Raw genomic sequence first — 15,228 nt, 5'->3', positions numbered from 1 at the left:
GGGGGCACCCAGGTGAGCAAGGGGGGGGGATGTGACCCCCCCTGGCCGCCGCTTTGCCCACAGCCCCCCGTCCTGGCTGCTACCCCCTCCAGCATGGCGGCCCCCTCCTTCACCATGGGACACTCGAAACTGATCCGTTTCCAGTGTCCCAAAATGTCAGTGAAGAGGGAGGCCCGTTTCCCCATTGATTTTCACTACCCGTACGTGTATACGGGTCCGTGAAAAATGCTGCAAGTCCGGACTCAGCGTTCCGGGTTTAAAAACGTATTCCGCGGATCGCACGCGGATACGTTTTTAACTTCAGTGTGTACTGTTCCTATTTTTAACATTGGTATCCGTGGATACGTTTTTCGTCCGGGACAAAAAACGTAGCTACGGATACGTTTTTAAATCAAGTGTGAACTAGCCCTAACAGAGGAGGATTTTTATCCAGCTCTCTTCTCTCACTGATATCAGAGTGTAGAGACGCTGCTGGCTTATGTAAATAACACACACACACACACACACACACACACACACACACACACACACACACACACACACACACACACACACACACACACACACACACATAAGTGTGTATAGAGAGGCCTGGAGGGGGCGTGCATAACAGATCAGCACTGAAGAGCTGGAAGCCTTCCAGACACAGGGGCGACAAGTCCGACAGAGGAACGATACATTGATTTATTACAGAGACGGTGATAGTAGATAGTGCTGCAGTAAGCCAGGGCACATTAGAATAGGTTTAGGAACTTGTAGGATGGTAGAAAACAGGATGAATTTTTTTGTTTCAGAGTCTCTTTAAGTTCTTATTTATACAAAAGAGCTTCTCTGAGACAGCTTGGTAGAATTCAGTCCAGTTTTCTGAAAAGCTTAAACAGCCAAGAAACAGTGAGAGACAGCTTGAGATAAGAAAGTTTTACTGCAGCAAAGTTCAAAGGGTCATTACTTCTGTTTATTTTAAAGCTTAAAGGGAATCTGAAGTGAAAAAAGCTTATGATTTAATGATTTGTATGTGTAGTACAGCTTAAAAATAAAACATTAGGAGCAGAGACATGAGTCGAATATTGTTTCCAGTACAGGAAGAGTTAAGAAATTCCAGTTATCTATGCAAAAGAGCCATTGAGCTCCACGACTTTCAAAGTTGCAGAGAGCTCTGTCTTATGATTATGAAGCTTGTTATCTCAACTGTCTGTCACTGTATTTTCTTTTCTGCAGAGGACAGTTCAAAAGTTCACTAGCCTGCTCTGTAAACTCATTTCGGATCCTGAGTAGTGTGTAAACTGCAAATATTAGAGAAAGATGCAATGTTATTAAAAAAACGATATAACTGAAAATAAAAATATGAGAATATTTTCTTTGCTACTAATGTTCCAATAATTATCTGTACTACTGTGATGATTTGTTCAGCTGCCTGTGCAGGCAGCCAGCCTTCTGACCATTGTGTAGGTTTGCATGCTGCAGGACTCTGGAAAGAAGAGCTTCTGTCAGTTTTGCAGCTTGTGCTTGCAGAGGAATTTGCATACGTTGTCATGCAAATTGCCTGGCCACATTCATTGGAGGCGTGTACTATAAGTACTATGTCTTTCCCACAATGCTTCGCTGTTCATAAGGATTTTGTCCTGTGTAACACTCCTGCCGGGAGTGTCAGCCATGCTCTTTGTTTGAAGTTCAGCTTAGAGTAATTCCTGAATCTGCGCTAGGCAGGTTTTCCCTAGTGCAGTTAGGATTGTATTATCTGTTTGTATGTTCTGTTGCCATTGTCCTGTCCCAACGGTGGTCGAGAGGAAATGGTTCTGATCTCTGTTCTTGGAGTATAGCTGGTGCAGCGGTTGCTACCAGCTATCTCTTCTGTTCTGTCTCCTGGGATCGCGCTAGCTACTTTTTGCTAGCGCTGGGGATCCTTCTGTTCTGCAACTCTGTCTCCTGGGATCGCGCTAGCCACTTTTCGCTAGCGCTTGGGATCCTTCTGTTCTGTCTCCTGGGATCGCGCTAGCCACTTTTCGCTAGCGCTGGGGATCCTTCTGTTCTGTCTCCTGGGATCGTGCTAGCCACTTTTCGCTAGCGCTGGGGATCCTATCTCTCGCTTGTCCCTGTTTTCGTGTGTCTGTCTTGTCTGCTACGCTTGCTGGAGGCTCGGTGAGGTAACCGTTAAGCAAGCGTACGCGTCCTCTGTTTCATGTTTGTCTGTCAGTGGTTAGTTAGGCGTGCTTGTCTCTAGTGTGCTTATCACGTGGAGACCGCGCATAACCGCGTGCACTGTTGCGAATGAGTGCGGTGTCCGCGGTTAGCTAGCGTTTGTTATTTTCCTTGTTATTCTCATTGTATTATTTGCTGTGCCTTTGCTAACCTCGTATTCTGTTCTGATCTGCCTTGTGTCACGTCTGGCGATCGCACCTCTCGCGATCGCGTTCCTATTTCATATCTGCTGTTGTGTGTGCGCGGTCGCGGGGTGGCGACTAGATTGGCGCACACACATACAATCTGTCCCTTTGCTCGTTCTCATTCGCAATCGCCTCTCTTGCAATTGCGTTCTGCGCTTCGTACAAATTCCTGTCTGGCATTTGTGGAGGTACAGAGGATTGGGTCCTCTGCACTCCCCAGCGCCATCTGCCGACAGGAATTTTCCCTCTACGGGTGCGTAGCACCTTTTGCTGGGTGCCTGCAAATATATGCTTGTGGATGATTTCCGCCGTATCAGCGCACGCGTTGTGCGCTGATCACGGAGAAAGTTCCACAATCGTTACAACTACACATACAATTCATTATATCATAAGTTTTTTTTCGCTTTAATGTCACTTTAAAAGACAACAGTTATTCAATTCACTTTTTATGCTAAGTTTTCTTTGAGGAGATCATTTTTCATCGTCCATTTAAAATAACTTTTCAGCATTCTGCAAATGAAAATGTACCAAAAGAGAGGTCAAAAAGTACTGTGAAATTTATTTTGAGTATTTTCTTGCTCACTGGTGGCTTAAAAGGCTTTTTATTGACAACATGAACCATATGCAATTCACTTTTCCTCCTGAGATTTCTCCCAGGTGATATTTTCACAACTTGTCATAAAATGCCTTTTAAGCCACCAGCAAGCAAGAAAATACTCAAAATACAGTGGGATGCAAAAGTATTTGGCCCCCTTGAAGTTTTCCACATTTTGTCACATTACTGCCACAAACATGCATCAATGTTATTGGAATTCCACGTGAAAGACCAATACCAAGTGGTGTACATGTGAGAAGTGGATCGAAAATCATACATGATTCCAAACATTTTTTACAAATCAATAACTGCAAAGTGGGGTGTGTGTAATTATTCAGCCCCCTGAGTCAATACTTTGTAGAACCACCTTTTGCTGCAATTACAGCTGCCAGTCTTTTAGGGTAATGTCTCTACCAGCTTTGCACATCTAGAGACTGAAATCCTTGCCCATTCTTCTCTGCAAAACAGCTCCAGCTCAGTCAGATTAGATGGACAGCGTTTGTGAACAGCAGTTTTCAGATCCTACCACAGATTCTCGATTGGATTTAGATCTGGACTTTGACTGGGCCATTCTAACACATAGATATGTTTTGTTTTAAACCATTCCATTGTTGCCCTGGCTTTATGTTTAGGGTCATTGTCCTGCTGGAAGGTGAACCTCCGCCCCAGTCTCAAGTCTTTTGCAGTCTCCAAGAGGTTTTCTTCCAAGTTTGCCCTGTATTTGGCTCCATCCATCTTCCCATCAACTCTGACCAGCTTCCCTGTCCCTGCTGAAGAGATGCACCCCCCGAGCATGATGCTGCCACCACCATATTTGACAGTGGGGATGGTGTGTTCAGAGTGATGTGCAGTGTTAGTTTTCCGCCACACATAGTGTTTTGCATTTTGCCCAAAAAGTTCCACTTTGGTCTCATCTGACCAGAGCACCTTCTTCCACATGGTTGCTGTGTCCCCCACATGGCTTGTGGCAAACTGCAAACCGGACTTCTTATGCTTTCTGTTAACAATGCCTTTCTTCTTGCCACTCTTCCATGAAGGGCCAACTTTGTGCAGTGCACGACTAATAGTTGTCCTATGGACAGAGTCTTCCACCTGAGCTGTAGATCTCTGCAGCTCGTACAGAGTCACCATGGGCCTCTTGACTGCATTTCTGATCAGCGCTCTCCTTGTTCGGCCTGTGAGTTTAGGTGGATGGCCTTGTCTTGGTAGGTTTACAGTTGTGTCATACTTCTTCCATTTCTGAATGATTGCTTGAACAGTGCTCCGTGGGATGTTCAAGGCTTTGGAAATATTTTTGTAGCCTAAGCCTGCTTTAAATTTCTCAATAACTTGATCCCTGACCTGTCTTGTGTGTTCTTTGGACTTCACGGTGTTGTTGCTCCCAATATTCTCTTAGACAACCTCTGAGGCCCTCACAGAGCAGCTGTATTTGTACTGACATTAGATTACACACAGGTGCACTCTATTTAGTCATTAGCACTCATCAGGCAATGTCTATAGGCAACTGACTGCACTCAGATCAAAGGGGGCCGAATAATTATGCACACACCACTTTGCAGTTATTTATTTGTAAAAAATGTTTGGAATCATGTATGTGTAATAGTCGAGGTAGCTGCGGCGAGCAGATCCGCCGTCGCAGCCGCCCCCATGTGCGCATCCGTCCATGCGGCGTCTAGGACGCCGAGGACGGAGCGTTGTTATGTGCAGAGGGTCGCCGTAGTGCACGGGCGTGCGCACAGACGGGACCTTTATGCGGTGAGGAAGGCTGTCAGCTGACCTGCGGGTCGGCTGACGTCAGAGGTGACCTTAGCCGCTCCTCATTGGCTCAGAGGAGTGGGCGTTCCAGTGGGGTCTCCTCTGCTTCTTAAGCCTCCGGGCTGCATTGCTACTTTGTCTGTTGTCGTGAATGCTTGCGTGTTAGCGCGCAGACCTTAGGCTAGTTCCCTGCTACGGATTTCACACCAAGACTAGGAGACTGTTTCTGTTTATTGTTATTTGTTTAGACTAGTTCCCTGGTGTTGATGCTATGGATTTCACACCAAGACTAGGATATTGCTTACTGTTTGATCTCATGTGTATGACTCTTAGCTATTCCCTCTGACTCTGATCCTGCCTTCTGATCCTGTACCTTCGCCTATCTGCCTACCTGTTGCTGAACCTCTGCCTGATTACCTAAAAACAGGGAACACCAAGAGCCCCAATAGTGTAATTCGTACTGGACAAGGTGGCAATAAGTTTGTATTGCTAAATACTCACAAGTCAGGGTCACCAGCAGGCAACCACTGTAAAGGCAGGTGGGGAGATTGTCCTGACCCCACTCAGGATTAAGAAGTCGCTCTCTGTAGACGGGAAGAAAGGGTAGCAACCCTCCACCAAGGGTGGACTCAAAATTGTATACAATGAACAGAGGCGCCAAAAGTATAAGATTAGATTAAATGAGCTTAAAAACCAACTTAAATGGCAAAATTGAAGGAGGAAGTGGTGGTCTTACCTCCCTCAAGCAGACACGACAACGACTGCGATTCAGACAGTCAAACACATTTATTAGGAACTCCAAAAAGAAATGCAACGCGTTTCGCAGGTTCAACCCCGCTTCATCAGGCAATATAGGGAGGAGTATCAAACAATCTGCACAAGGATTCAAATTAAGCGCCTCTGTCTGATTACCGTTTACTCTCTTGTCTCACGATTCTGTACCGATACTTACCTCTCTGTAGCCGAGCCTTGCCTGCCTGACCATTCTACTCGCCAGTGGGCCCTCGCTACTGGTGAGGTGTTACTGCGCCAGCTCCGCTGGTTCAGCAGCTCTGTTAGGCTATAGTTTAGCCTTAATTACCTGCAGTATAGTCTGAATCACCCGCTCCTCGCGAGATTCAGCCTCTTCAGTTTTGTCTCTCCAGCTTGCTGGAGGTTATACGTTAGTACACGCTCAGTGTACTGTTATACCTCACCAGCCCCTCTGGTGAGGTCTCATTAACCATTTAAGTTACGGTTGCACCCAAACACTAACACTTTATTAGGTGTCCAGAGGTTAGCCATACTTGTATTATTGGTGATTCTGCAGATCACTAATAATCAGGTATAAATCTGTATTGTTGGTGATACTGCAGATCATCAATAATCAGATACTCTCTGTGTGCTGACACCAACCGTTACAGTATGATTTTTGTTCCACTTCTCACGTGTACACCACTTTGTGTTGGTCTTTCATGTGGAATTTCAATAAAATTGATTCATGTTTGTGGCAGTAATATGACAAAATGTGGAAAACTTCAAGGGGGCTGAATACTTTTGCAACCCACTGTAAATGTGAGAGTACTTTTTCACCAACTTTTGGGAACTGTTTCAATTGTAAAATGCTGAAAATATAGTTTAAAGAGAAGATAAAAATTATCTCATGGGAGATAACTCAGGTGAAAAAAATTAATTGCATATGGGCCAAGGTGTGAAAATTTCACCTAGGAGAAAACTTGAAAAAAAAAGTGAATTGAATAAGGGCCAAAGGCAATACAATGCATTTTAAACCCCCAGCAAGTCGGAAAGTGCTCAAAACAATTTTGATAATACTTTCCAGCTACTGGTAGGTACTTTTGCTAAGTTCTGAAAGTTATTTCAATTTTTGGGTTCTAAACTGAAACTATGACACTCTGATTGAATGTTATATCTGTCCTTCAAGCCCGGCACACAAGACCCATCAGCATCCATCAATGCCTGTTTCGCAGAATTACAGAACTGGATGAACACTGGCTGGCTGAGGCTGAACTCTGACAAATCAGAGGTGTTGATGCTAGGTGGTCCACACATGATGGATAAAGTCCCCAAAAAATCTCTCCACTTCAAACTAGTAAATTAGCAGAAACCGTATAGTATAAATACTCTGTGCGAAACCTGGGGGTGATCCTGGATGGAAAGCTAACATTCAGACAGCAGGTATCAGCTGTCATCAAATCCTCATTCTTCCATCTGAGAAATAAAGCAAGACTCAAAAACCTTATCCCGGCTGTAGACCTATCTGCACTAGTTCACGCATTTGTATCCTCCCGCCTGGACTATTGCAAAGCCCTATTGATCGGATTCCCGCAGAAAGTTCTGCACCCCTTACAGCTAGTACAGAATGCAGCAGCCAGACTCCTAGCCCATGACTACCCCCCCCCCTTCCCCCCACAGCTCACACATCTCCCCAGTACTGCAAACTCTTCACTGGTTGCCAGTGAAATGGAGAATCCATTCTCAGATCTGCCTGCTGACATTCAAGGCTCTAAGCTACATGGGACCTTGGTACATAGCGGATCTATTGGCACTGTACGCTCCTCCATGCGCCCTCTGCTCTGCCAATAAGATACATTTGGTAATTCCCAGGATCCACTTAAAAACATTTGGTGCTCTGGCCTTTTCCGTTTCAGCCCCTACTCTATGGAACTCACTTCCATAACAAGTGCAAAAGGCCCCATCTTTGAACAGCTTTAAAAAAAGGCTAAAAAACAACCTTTTTTCTGAGCCTTTCAGACTGCAGAATGCAGGGTCACAGCGCGTTTAGTTCCCAGGGAGAGAAGCACGTAGTAGTAGTAGTAGTAGTAGTAGTAGTAGTAGTAGTAGTAGTAGTAGTAGTAGTAGTAGTAGTAGTAGTAGTAGTAGTAGTAGTAGTAGTAGTAGTAGTAGTAGTAGTAGTAGTAGTAGTAGTAGTAGTAGTAGTAGTAGTAGTAGTAGTAGTAGTAGTAGTAGTAGTAGTAGTAGTAGTAGTAGTAGTAGTAGTAGTAGTAGTAGTAGTAGTAGTAGTAGTAGTAGTAGTAGTAGTAGTAGTAGTAGTAGTAGTAGTAGTAGTAGTAGTAGTAGTAGTAGTAGTAGTAGTAGTAGTAGTAGTAGTAGTAGTAGTAGTAGTAGTAGTAGTAGTAGTAGTAGTAGTAGTAGTAGTAGTAGTAGTAGTAGTAGTAGTAGTAGTAGTAGTAGTAGTAGTAGTAGTAGTAGTAGTAGTAGTAGTAGTAGTAGTAGTAGTAGTAGTAGTAGTAGTAGTAGTAGTAGTAGTAGTAGTAGTAGTAGTAGTAGTAGTAGTAGTAGTAGTAGTAGTAGTAGTAGTAGTAGTAGTAGTAGTAGTAGTAGTAGTAGTAGTAGTAGTAGTAGTAGTAGTAGTAGTAGTAGTAGTAGTAGTAGTAGTAGTAGTAGTAGTAGTAGTAGTAGTAGTAGTAGTAGTAGTAGTAGTAGTAGTAGTAGTAGTAGTAGTAGTAGTAGTAGTAGTAGTAGTAGTAGTAGTAGTAGTAGTAGTAGTAGTAGTAGTAGTAGTAGTAGTAGTAGTAGTAGTAGTAGTAGTAGTAGTAGTAGTAGTAGTAGTAGTAGTAGTAGTAGTAGTAGTAGTAGTAGTAGTAGTAGTAGTAGTAGTAGTAGTAGTAGTAGTAGTAGTAGTAGTAGTAGTAGTAGTAGTAGTAGTAGTAGTAGTAGTAGTAGTAGTAGTAGTAGTAGTAGTAGTAGTAGTAGTAGTAGTAGTAGTAGTAGTAGTAGTAGTAGTAGTAGTAGTAGTAGTAGTAGTAGTAGTAGTAGTAGTAGTAGTAGTCCATCAAACCTGAATGAACTAGAGATGTTTTGTAAAGAGGAATGGTCCAAAATACCTTCAACCAGAATCCAGACTCTCATTGGAACCTACAGGAAGTGTTTAGACTTAGAGGCTGTAATTTCTGCAAGAGGAGGATCTACTAAATATTGATTTCATTTCTTTTTTGGGTTGCCCAAATTCATGCACCAACCTAATTTTGTTTAACAATAATTGCACAATTTCTGTAAAGCCAATAAAACTTCATTTCACTTCTCAAATATCACTGTGTGTGTCTGCTATACGATATATTTAACTGACATTTTTTATCGTAACAACCAATGATTTATACAGGAAAATCATGACGATTAACAAGGTTGCCCAAACTTTCGCATCTCACTGTGTGTGTGAAAACATGCACGTTTTATCACAGCTTTATATGTTGCTTTCTCTTTATCTGTTAGTAAATGTATTTGTTCATGTAGGTAGGAGAAAAAGATGAGGAATTTCTTCCAACAGAAGCTCTCTGAGAATCAACTACATGAGAACAGATGTTATTGGCATTACAAATCCATGTCTATGCATTCTATTTTCTAAATGGCCTATGCATAACATAGTAATTCTGCAACTAAAGTAGTATGTTCCTTTCAGTGACACCACACTTTTATTTCAGTATCTGTCAACATAAGCAATTAAGAATGTGACAAGTAATTTGCATCATTGCATCATCAGTCTATCATACTTGTCTTCACACAGAACTAACATAGCAGAAATTCTCTTCACAGATTCCAGAGGCCATCTGAATCCAGGTTATTCTATTACAGTGATCAGGCATGTCACCGTCCAGGAGCACCTGTGTGTCACCATTCCTTGTACCTTCATTGCTGATGGGTGGAATACATTCCAAAATTCCAGAGGATATTGGAAGACAAATAGTGGGATAACTGCAGCTGCTAGAAATGGCTATAACAGAGGCACCAAACCAAACTTCCATGTAACAGGAAACCCAGATAATGGAGATTGTACTCTGACCATAACTGACGCCAAGAAAGAGGATTCTGGAACTTATTTCTTTCTATTTGAGGAACCTGTTCCTCACAGTTATAACCAATATTCTGTATCGGTGGAAGTAACAGGTAAGTGACTTTATGTCTCCCCATTATAGTGTGTTCCCATGTAGAAAATGGGACAGCATCGTTTAAAGCCCAAACTACACGATACGATTATTTGTGTGATTCGATTACGATTCTATTTACAATCCTATTAAATCTGACTTGTCCGATCGGGATTCGATTCGATTTGCCATTGCAAAACAATGGCAAATCAAATTGAATCAAATCGAATCCTGATCGGACATGTCGGATTTAATCGGATCGTAAATAGAATTGTAATCGAATCGCACAAAGAATTGTATTGTGTAGATGGAGCTTTCCATGTGACTACTAGGGATTAACAAGCAAGATTCGGGCTTACCACAATTTTCTTTAAGAAAGGCTCAGAGATTCATCAGGTGGCTGTATTATCAGTGAATGAGCATGGGTGATAGAAGCGCAAAATTTCAGCGGGTAGCACGGAATGGGCATCTGCTGGAGTAAATCATCGCACAGCAAGACCCAGTAGTGAATGAGAAGACATCCCACAGTCAGCCATGCAGTATGCATACAGGGGTGGTGGGAGGCGTTAGTCACTCTATTTTCAATTCTGCATAAAGAGACAGAGCCAGGAAGGGCTGTGTTAATTTATCAGGGAGCGATAAGGCGCATGTTAGGTCAGTATTAGTGTTGGGCGAACACCTAGATGTTCGGGTTCGTGAACGTTCGCCAAACATCGCCGCGATGTTCGGGTGTTCGCGCCGAACTCCGAACATAATGGAAGTCAATGGGGACCCGAACTTTCGTGCTTTGTAAAGCTTCCTTACATGCTACATACCTCAAATTTGCAGGGTATGTGCACCTTGGGAGTGGGTACAAGAGGAAAAAAAATATTTGAAAAAGAGCTTATAGTTTTTGAGAAAATTGATTGTAAAGTTTCAAAGGAAAAACTGACTTTTAAATGTGGAAAATGTCATGTTTCTTTGCACAGGTAACATGCTTTTTGTCACCATGCAGTCATAAATGTAATACAGAGAAGAGGTTCCAGGAAAAGGGACGGTTAAGGCTAACCCAGCACCAGCAGCAGCACACGTGATGGAACAGGAGGAGGCGCAGGAGGAGAAGGCCACGCTTTTTGAGACACAACAACCCAGGCCTTGCATGAGGACAAGAAGCGTGCGGATAGCACGATTTGTACCGACATGCAATCATAAATGTAATAAAGATGAGAGGTTCCATAAACAGGGACCAGCAAAGCTAACCCAGCAGGAGCAGCAGCACACGTGATGGAACAGGAGGAGACGCAGGAGGAGAAGGCCACGCTTTGAGACACAACAACCCAGGCCTTGCATGAGGACAAGAAGCGTGCGGATAGCATGCTTTTTACCGCCATGCAGTCATAAATGTAATAAAGATGAGAGGTTCCATAAACAGGGACCGGCAACGCTAACCCAGCAGCAGCAGACGTGATGGAAAAGGAGGAGGCGCAGGAGGAGAAGGCCACGCTTTGAGACACAACAACCTAGGCCTTGCAGGAGGACAAGAAGCGTGCGGATAGCATGCTTTTTACCGCCATGCAGTCATAAATGTAATAAAGATGAGAGGTTCCATAAACAGGGACCGGCAACGCTAACCCAGCAGCAGCAGCAGCACACGTGATGGAACAGGAGGAGGCGCAGAAGGAGAAGGCCACGCTTTGAGACACAACAACCCAGGCCTTGCATGAGGACAAGAAGCGTGCGGATCGCATGCTTTTTACCGCCATGCAGTCATAAATGTAATAAAGATGAGAGGTTCCATAAACAGGGACCGGCAACGCTAACCCAGCAGCAGCAGACGTGATGGAACAGGAGGAGGCGCAGGAGGAGAAGGCCACGCTTTGAGACACAACAACCCAGGCCTTGCAGGAGGACAAGAAGCGTACGGATAGCATGCTTTTTACCGCCATGCAGTCATAAATGTAATAAAGATGAGAGGTTCCATAAACAGGGACCGGCAACGCTAACCCAGCAGCAGCAGCAGCACACGTGATGGAAAAGGAGGAGGCGCAGGAGGAGAAGGCCACGCTTTGAGACACAACAACCCAGGCCTTGCATGAGGACAAGAAGCGTGCGGATAGCATGCTTTTTACCGCCATGCAGTCATAAATGTAATAAAGATGAGAGGTTCCATAAACAGGGACCGGCAACGCTAACCCAGCAGCAGCAGACGTGATGGAACAGGAGGAGGCGCAGGAGGAGAAGGCCACGCTTTGAGACACAACAACCCAGGCCTTGCATGAGGACAAGAAGCGTGTGGATAGCATGCTTTTTACCGCCATGCAGTCATAAATGTAATAAAGATGAGAGGTTCCATAAACAGGGACCGGCAACGCTAACCCAGCAGCAGCAGACGTGATGGAACAGGAGGAGGCGCAGGAGGAGAAGGCCACGCTTTGAGACACAACAACCCAGGCCTTACATGAGGACAAGAAGCGTGCGGATAGCATGCTTTGTACCGCCATGCAGTCATAAATGTTATAAAGATAAGAGGTTCAATAAACAGGGACTGGGCGGCAACGCTAACCCAGCAGCAGCAGACGTGATGGAACAGGAGGAGGCGCAGGAGGAGAAGGCCACGCTTTGAGACACAACAACCCAGGCCTTGCATGAGGACAAAAAGCGTGCGGATATAGCAATGCTTTTTGCCGCCATGCAGTCATAAATGTAATAAAGATGAGAGGTTCAATAAACAGGGACCGGCAACGCTAACCCATCACAGATGGTCATTGTTCATGTTCCTTGGTTGGGGTCCTGGAGTGTTGCGTAGTCATTTCCAATCCAGGATTGATTCATTTTAATTTGAGTCAGACGGTCTGCATTTTCTGTGGAGAGGCGGATACGCCGATCTGTGACGATGCCTCCGGCAGCACTGAAACAGCGTTCCGACATAACGCTGGCTGCCGGGCAAGCCAGCACCTCTATTGCGTACATTGCCAGTTCGTGCCAGGTGTCTAGCTTCAATACCCAACCCAATAGTTGAAGGGTGCAGATGGATTGTTCAACACAGCTACGCCATCTGACATGTAGTCCTTGACCATCTTCTCCAGGCGATCGGTGTTGGAGGTGGATCTGCACGCTTGCTGTTCTGTGGGCTGCTGCTGCATGGGTGTCAGAAAATTGTCCCACTCCAAGGACACTGCCGATACCATTCCCTTTTGGGCACTAGCTGCGGCTTGTGTTGTTTGCTGCCCTCCTGGTCGTCCTGGGTTTGCGGAAGTCAGTCTGTCGGCGTACAACTGGCTAGAGGAGGGGGAGGATGTCAATCTCCTCTCTAAAGTCTCCACAAGGGCCTGCTGGTATTCTTCCATTTTGACCTGTCTGACTCTTTCTTCAAGCAGTTTTGGAACATTGTGTTTGTACCTAGTGTTGGACGAACACCTAGATGTTCGGGTTCGCGAACGTTCGCCGAACATCGCCGCGATGTTCGGGTGTTCGCGCCGAACTCCGAACATAATGGAAGTCAATGGGGACCCGAACTTTCGTGCTTTGTAAAGCTTCCTTACATGCTACATACCCCAAATTAGCAGGGTATGTGCACCTTGGGAGTGGGTACAAGAGGGAAAAAAATATTTGAAAAAGAGCTTATAGTTTTTTAGAAAATTGATTGTAAAGTTTCAAAGGAAAAACTGTCTTTTAAATGTGGAAAATGTCATGTTTCTTTGCACAGGTAACATGCTTTTTGTCGCCATGCAGTCATAAATGTAATACAGAGAAGAGGTTCCAGGAAAAGGGACCGGTAACGCTAACCCAGCAACAGCAGCAGCAGACGTGATGGAACAGGAGGAGGCGCAGAAGGAGAAGGCCACGCTTTGTGAGGCACAACAACCCAGGCCTTGCATTAAGGACAAGAAGCGTGCGGATAGCATGCTTTGTACCGCCATGCAGTCATAAATGTAATAAAGATAAGTGGTTCAATAAACAGGGACCACGCGGCAACGCTAACCCAGCAGCAGCAGACGTGATGGAACAGGAGGAGGCGCAGGAGGAGAAGGCCACGCTTTGTGAGACACAACAACCCAGGTCTTGCATGAGGACAAGAAGCGTGCAGATAGCATGCTTTGTACCACCATGCAGTCATAAATGTAATAAAGATAAGTGGTTCAATAAACAGGGACCACGCGGCAATGCTAACCCAGCAGCAGCAGACGTGATGGAACAGGAGGAGGCGCAGGAGGAGAAGGCCACGCTTTGTGAGACACAACAGCCCAGGCCTTGCATGAGGTCAAGAAGCGTGCGGATAGCATGCTTTGTACCGCCATGCAGTCATAAATGTAATAAAGATAAGTGGTTCAATAAACAGGGACCACGCGGCAACGCTAACCCAGCAGCAGCAGACGTGATGGAACAGGAGGAGGCGCAGGAGGAGAAGGCCATGCTTTGTGAGACACAACAACCCAGGCCTTGCATGAGGACAAGAAGCGTGCGGATAGCATGCTTTGTACCGCCATGCAGTCATAAATGTAATAAAGATAAGTGGTTCAATAAACAGGGACCACGCGGCAACGCTAACCCAGCAGCAGCAGACGTGATGGAACAGGAGGAGGTGCAGGAGGAGAAGGCCACGCTTTTTGAGACACAACAACCCAGGCCTTGCATGAGGACAAAAAGCGTGCGGATAGCATGCTTTGTACCGCCATGCAGTCATAAATGTAATAAAGATAAGTGGTTCAATAAACAGGGACCACGCGGCAACGCTAACCCAGCAGCAGCAGACGTGATGGAACAGGAGGAGGCGCAGGAGGAGAAGGCCACGCTTTGTGAGACACAACAACCCAGGCCTTGCATGAGGACAAGAAGCGTGCGGATAGCATGCTTTGTACCACCATGCAGTCATAAATGTAATAAAGATAAGTGGTTGAATAAACAGGGACCACGCGGCAACGCTAACCCAGCAGCAGCAGACGTGATGGAACAGGAGGAGGCGCAGGAGGAGAAGGCCACGCTTTGTGAGACACAACAACCCAGGCCTTGCATGAGGACAAGAAGCATGCGGATAGCATGCTTTGTACCGCCATGCAGTCATAAATGTAATAAAGATAAGTGGTTCAATAAACAGGGACCACGCGGCAACGCTAACCCAGCAGCAGCAGACGTGATGGAACAGGAGGAGGCGCAGGAGGAGAAGGCCACGCTTTGTGAGACACAACAACCCAGGCCTTGCATGAGGACAAGAAGCGTGTGGATAGCATGCTTTGTACCGCCATGCAGTCATAAATGTAATAAAGATAAGTGGTTCAATAAACAGGGACCACGCGGCAACGCTAACCCAGCAGCAGCAGACGTGATGGAACAGGAGGAGGTGCAGGAGGAGAAGGCCACGCTTTTTGAGACACAACAACCCAGGCCTTGCATGAGGACAAAAAGCGTGCGGATAGCATGCTTTGTACCGCCATGCAGTCATAAATGTAATAAAGATAAGTGGTTCAATAAACAGGGACCACGCGGCAACGCTAACCCAGCAGCAGCAGACGTGATGGAACAGGAGGAGGCGCAGGAGGAGAAGGCCACGCTTTGTGAGACACAAAAACCCAGGTCTTGCATGAGGACAAGAAGCGTGCGGATAGCATGCTTTGTACCGCCATGCAGTCATAAATGT

General features: G+C 45.3%; 1 protein-coding gene across 3 annotated transcripts in view; it reads left to right on the top strand.

The window, feature by feature from the left end:
- Positions 1–15,228, top strand: part of LOC137521806 (sialic acid-binding Ig-like lectin 12) — a 142,936-nt gene that overhangs the window by 55,666 nt on the left and 72,042 nt on the right. For all 3 annotated transcript variants that reach the window (XM_068241548.1, XM_068241547.1, XM_068241549.1), the window contains one exon: positions 9,286–9,636. In XM_068241548.1, the coding sequence (XP_068097649.1) occupies positions 9,286–9,636 (351 nt within the window). The remainder of the gene's footprint in view (positions 1–9,285; positions 9,637–15,228) is intronic.

The sequence above is a fragment of the Hyperolius riggenbachi genome, chromosome 6 (assembly GCF_040937935.1).
Source record: "Hyperolius riggenbachi isolate aHypRig1 chromosome 6, aHypRig1.pri, whole genome shotgun sequence".
NCBI lineage: Eukaryota > Metazoa > Chordata > Amphibia > Anura > Hyperoliidae > Hyperolius > Hyperolius riggenbachi.
The sequence above is the reverse complement of the archived record's forward strand: the minus strand, read 5'-3'. Positions and strand labels throughout refer to the sequence as shown.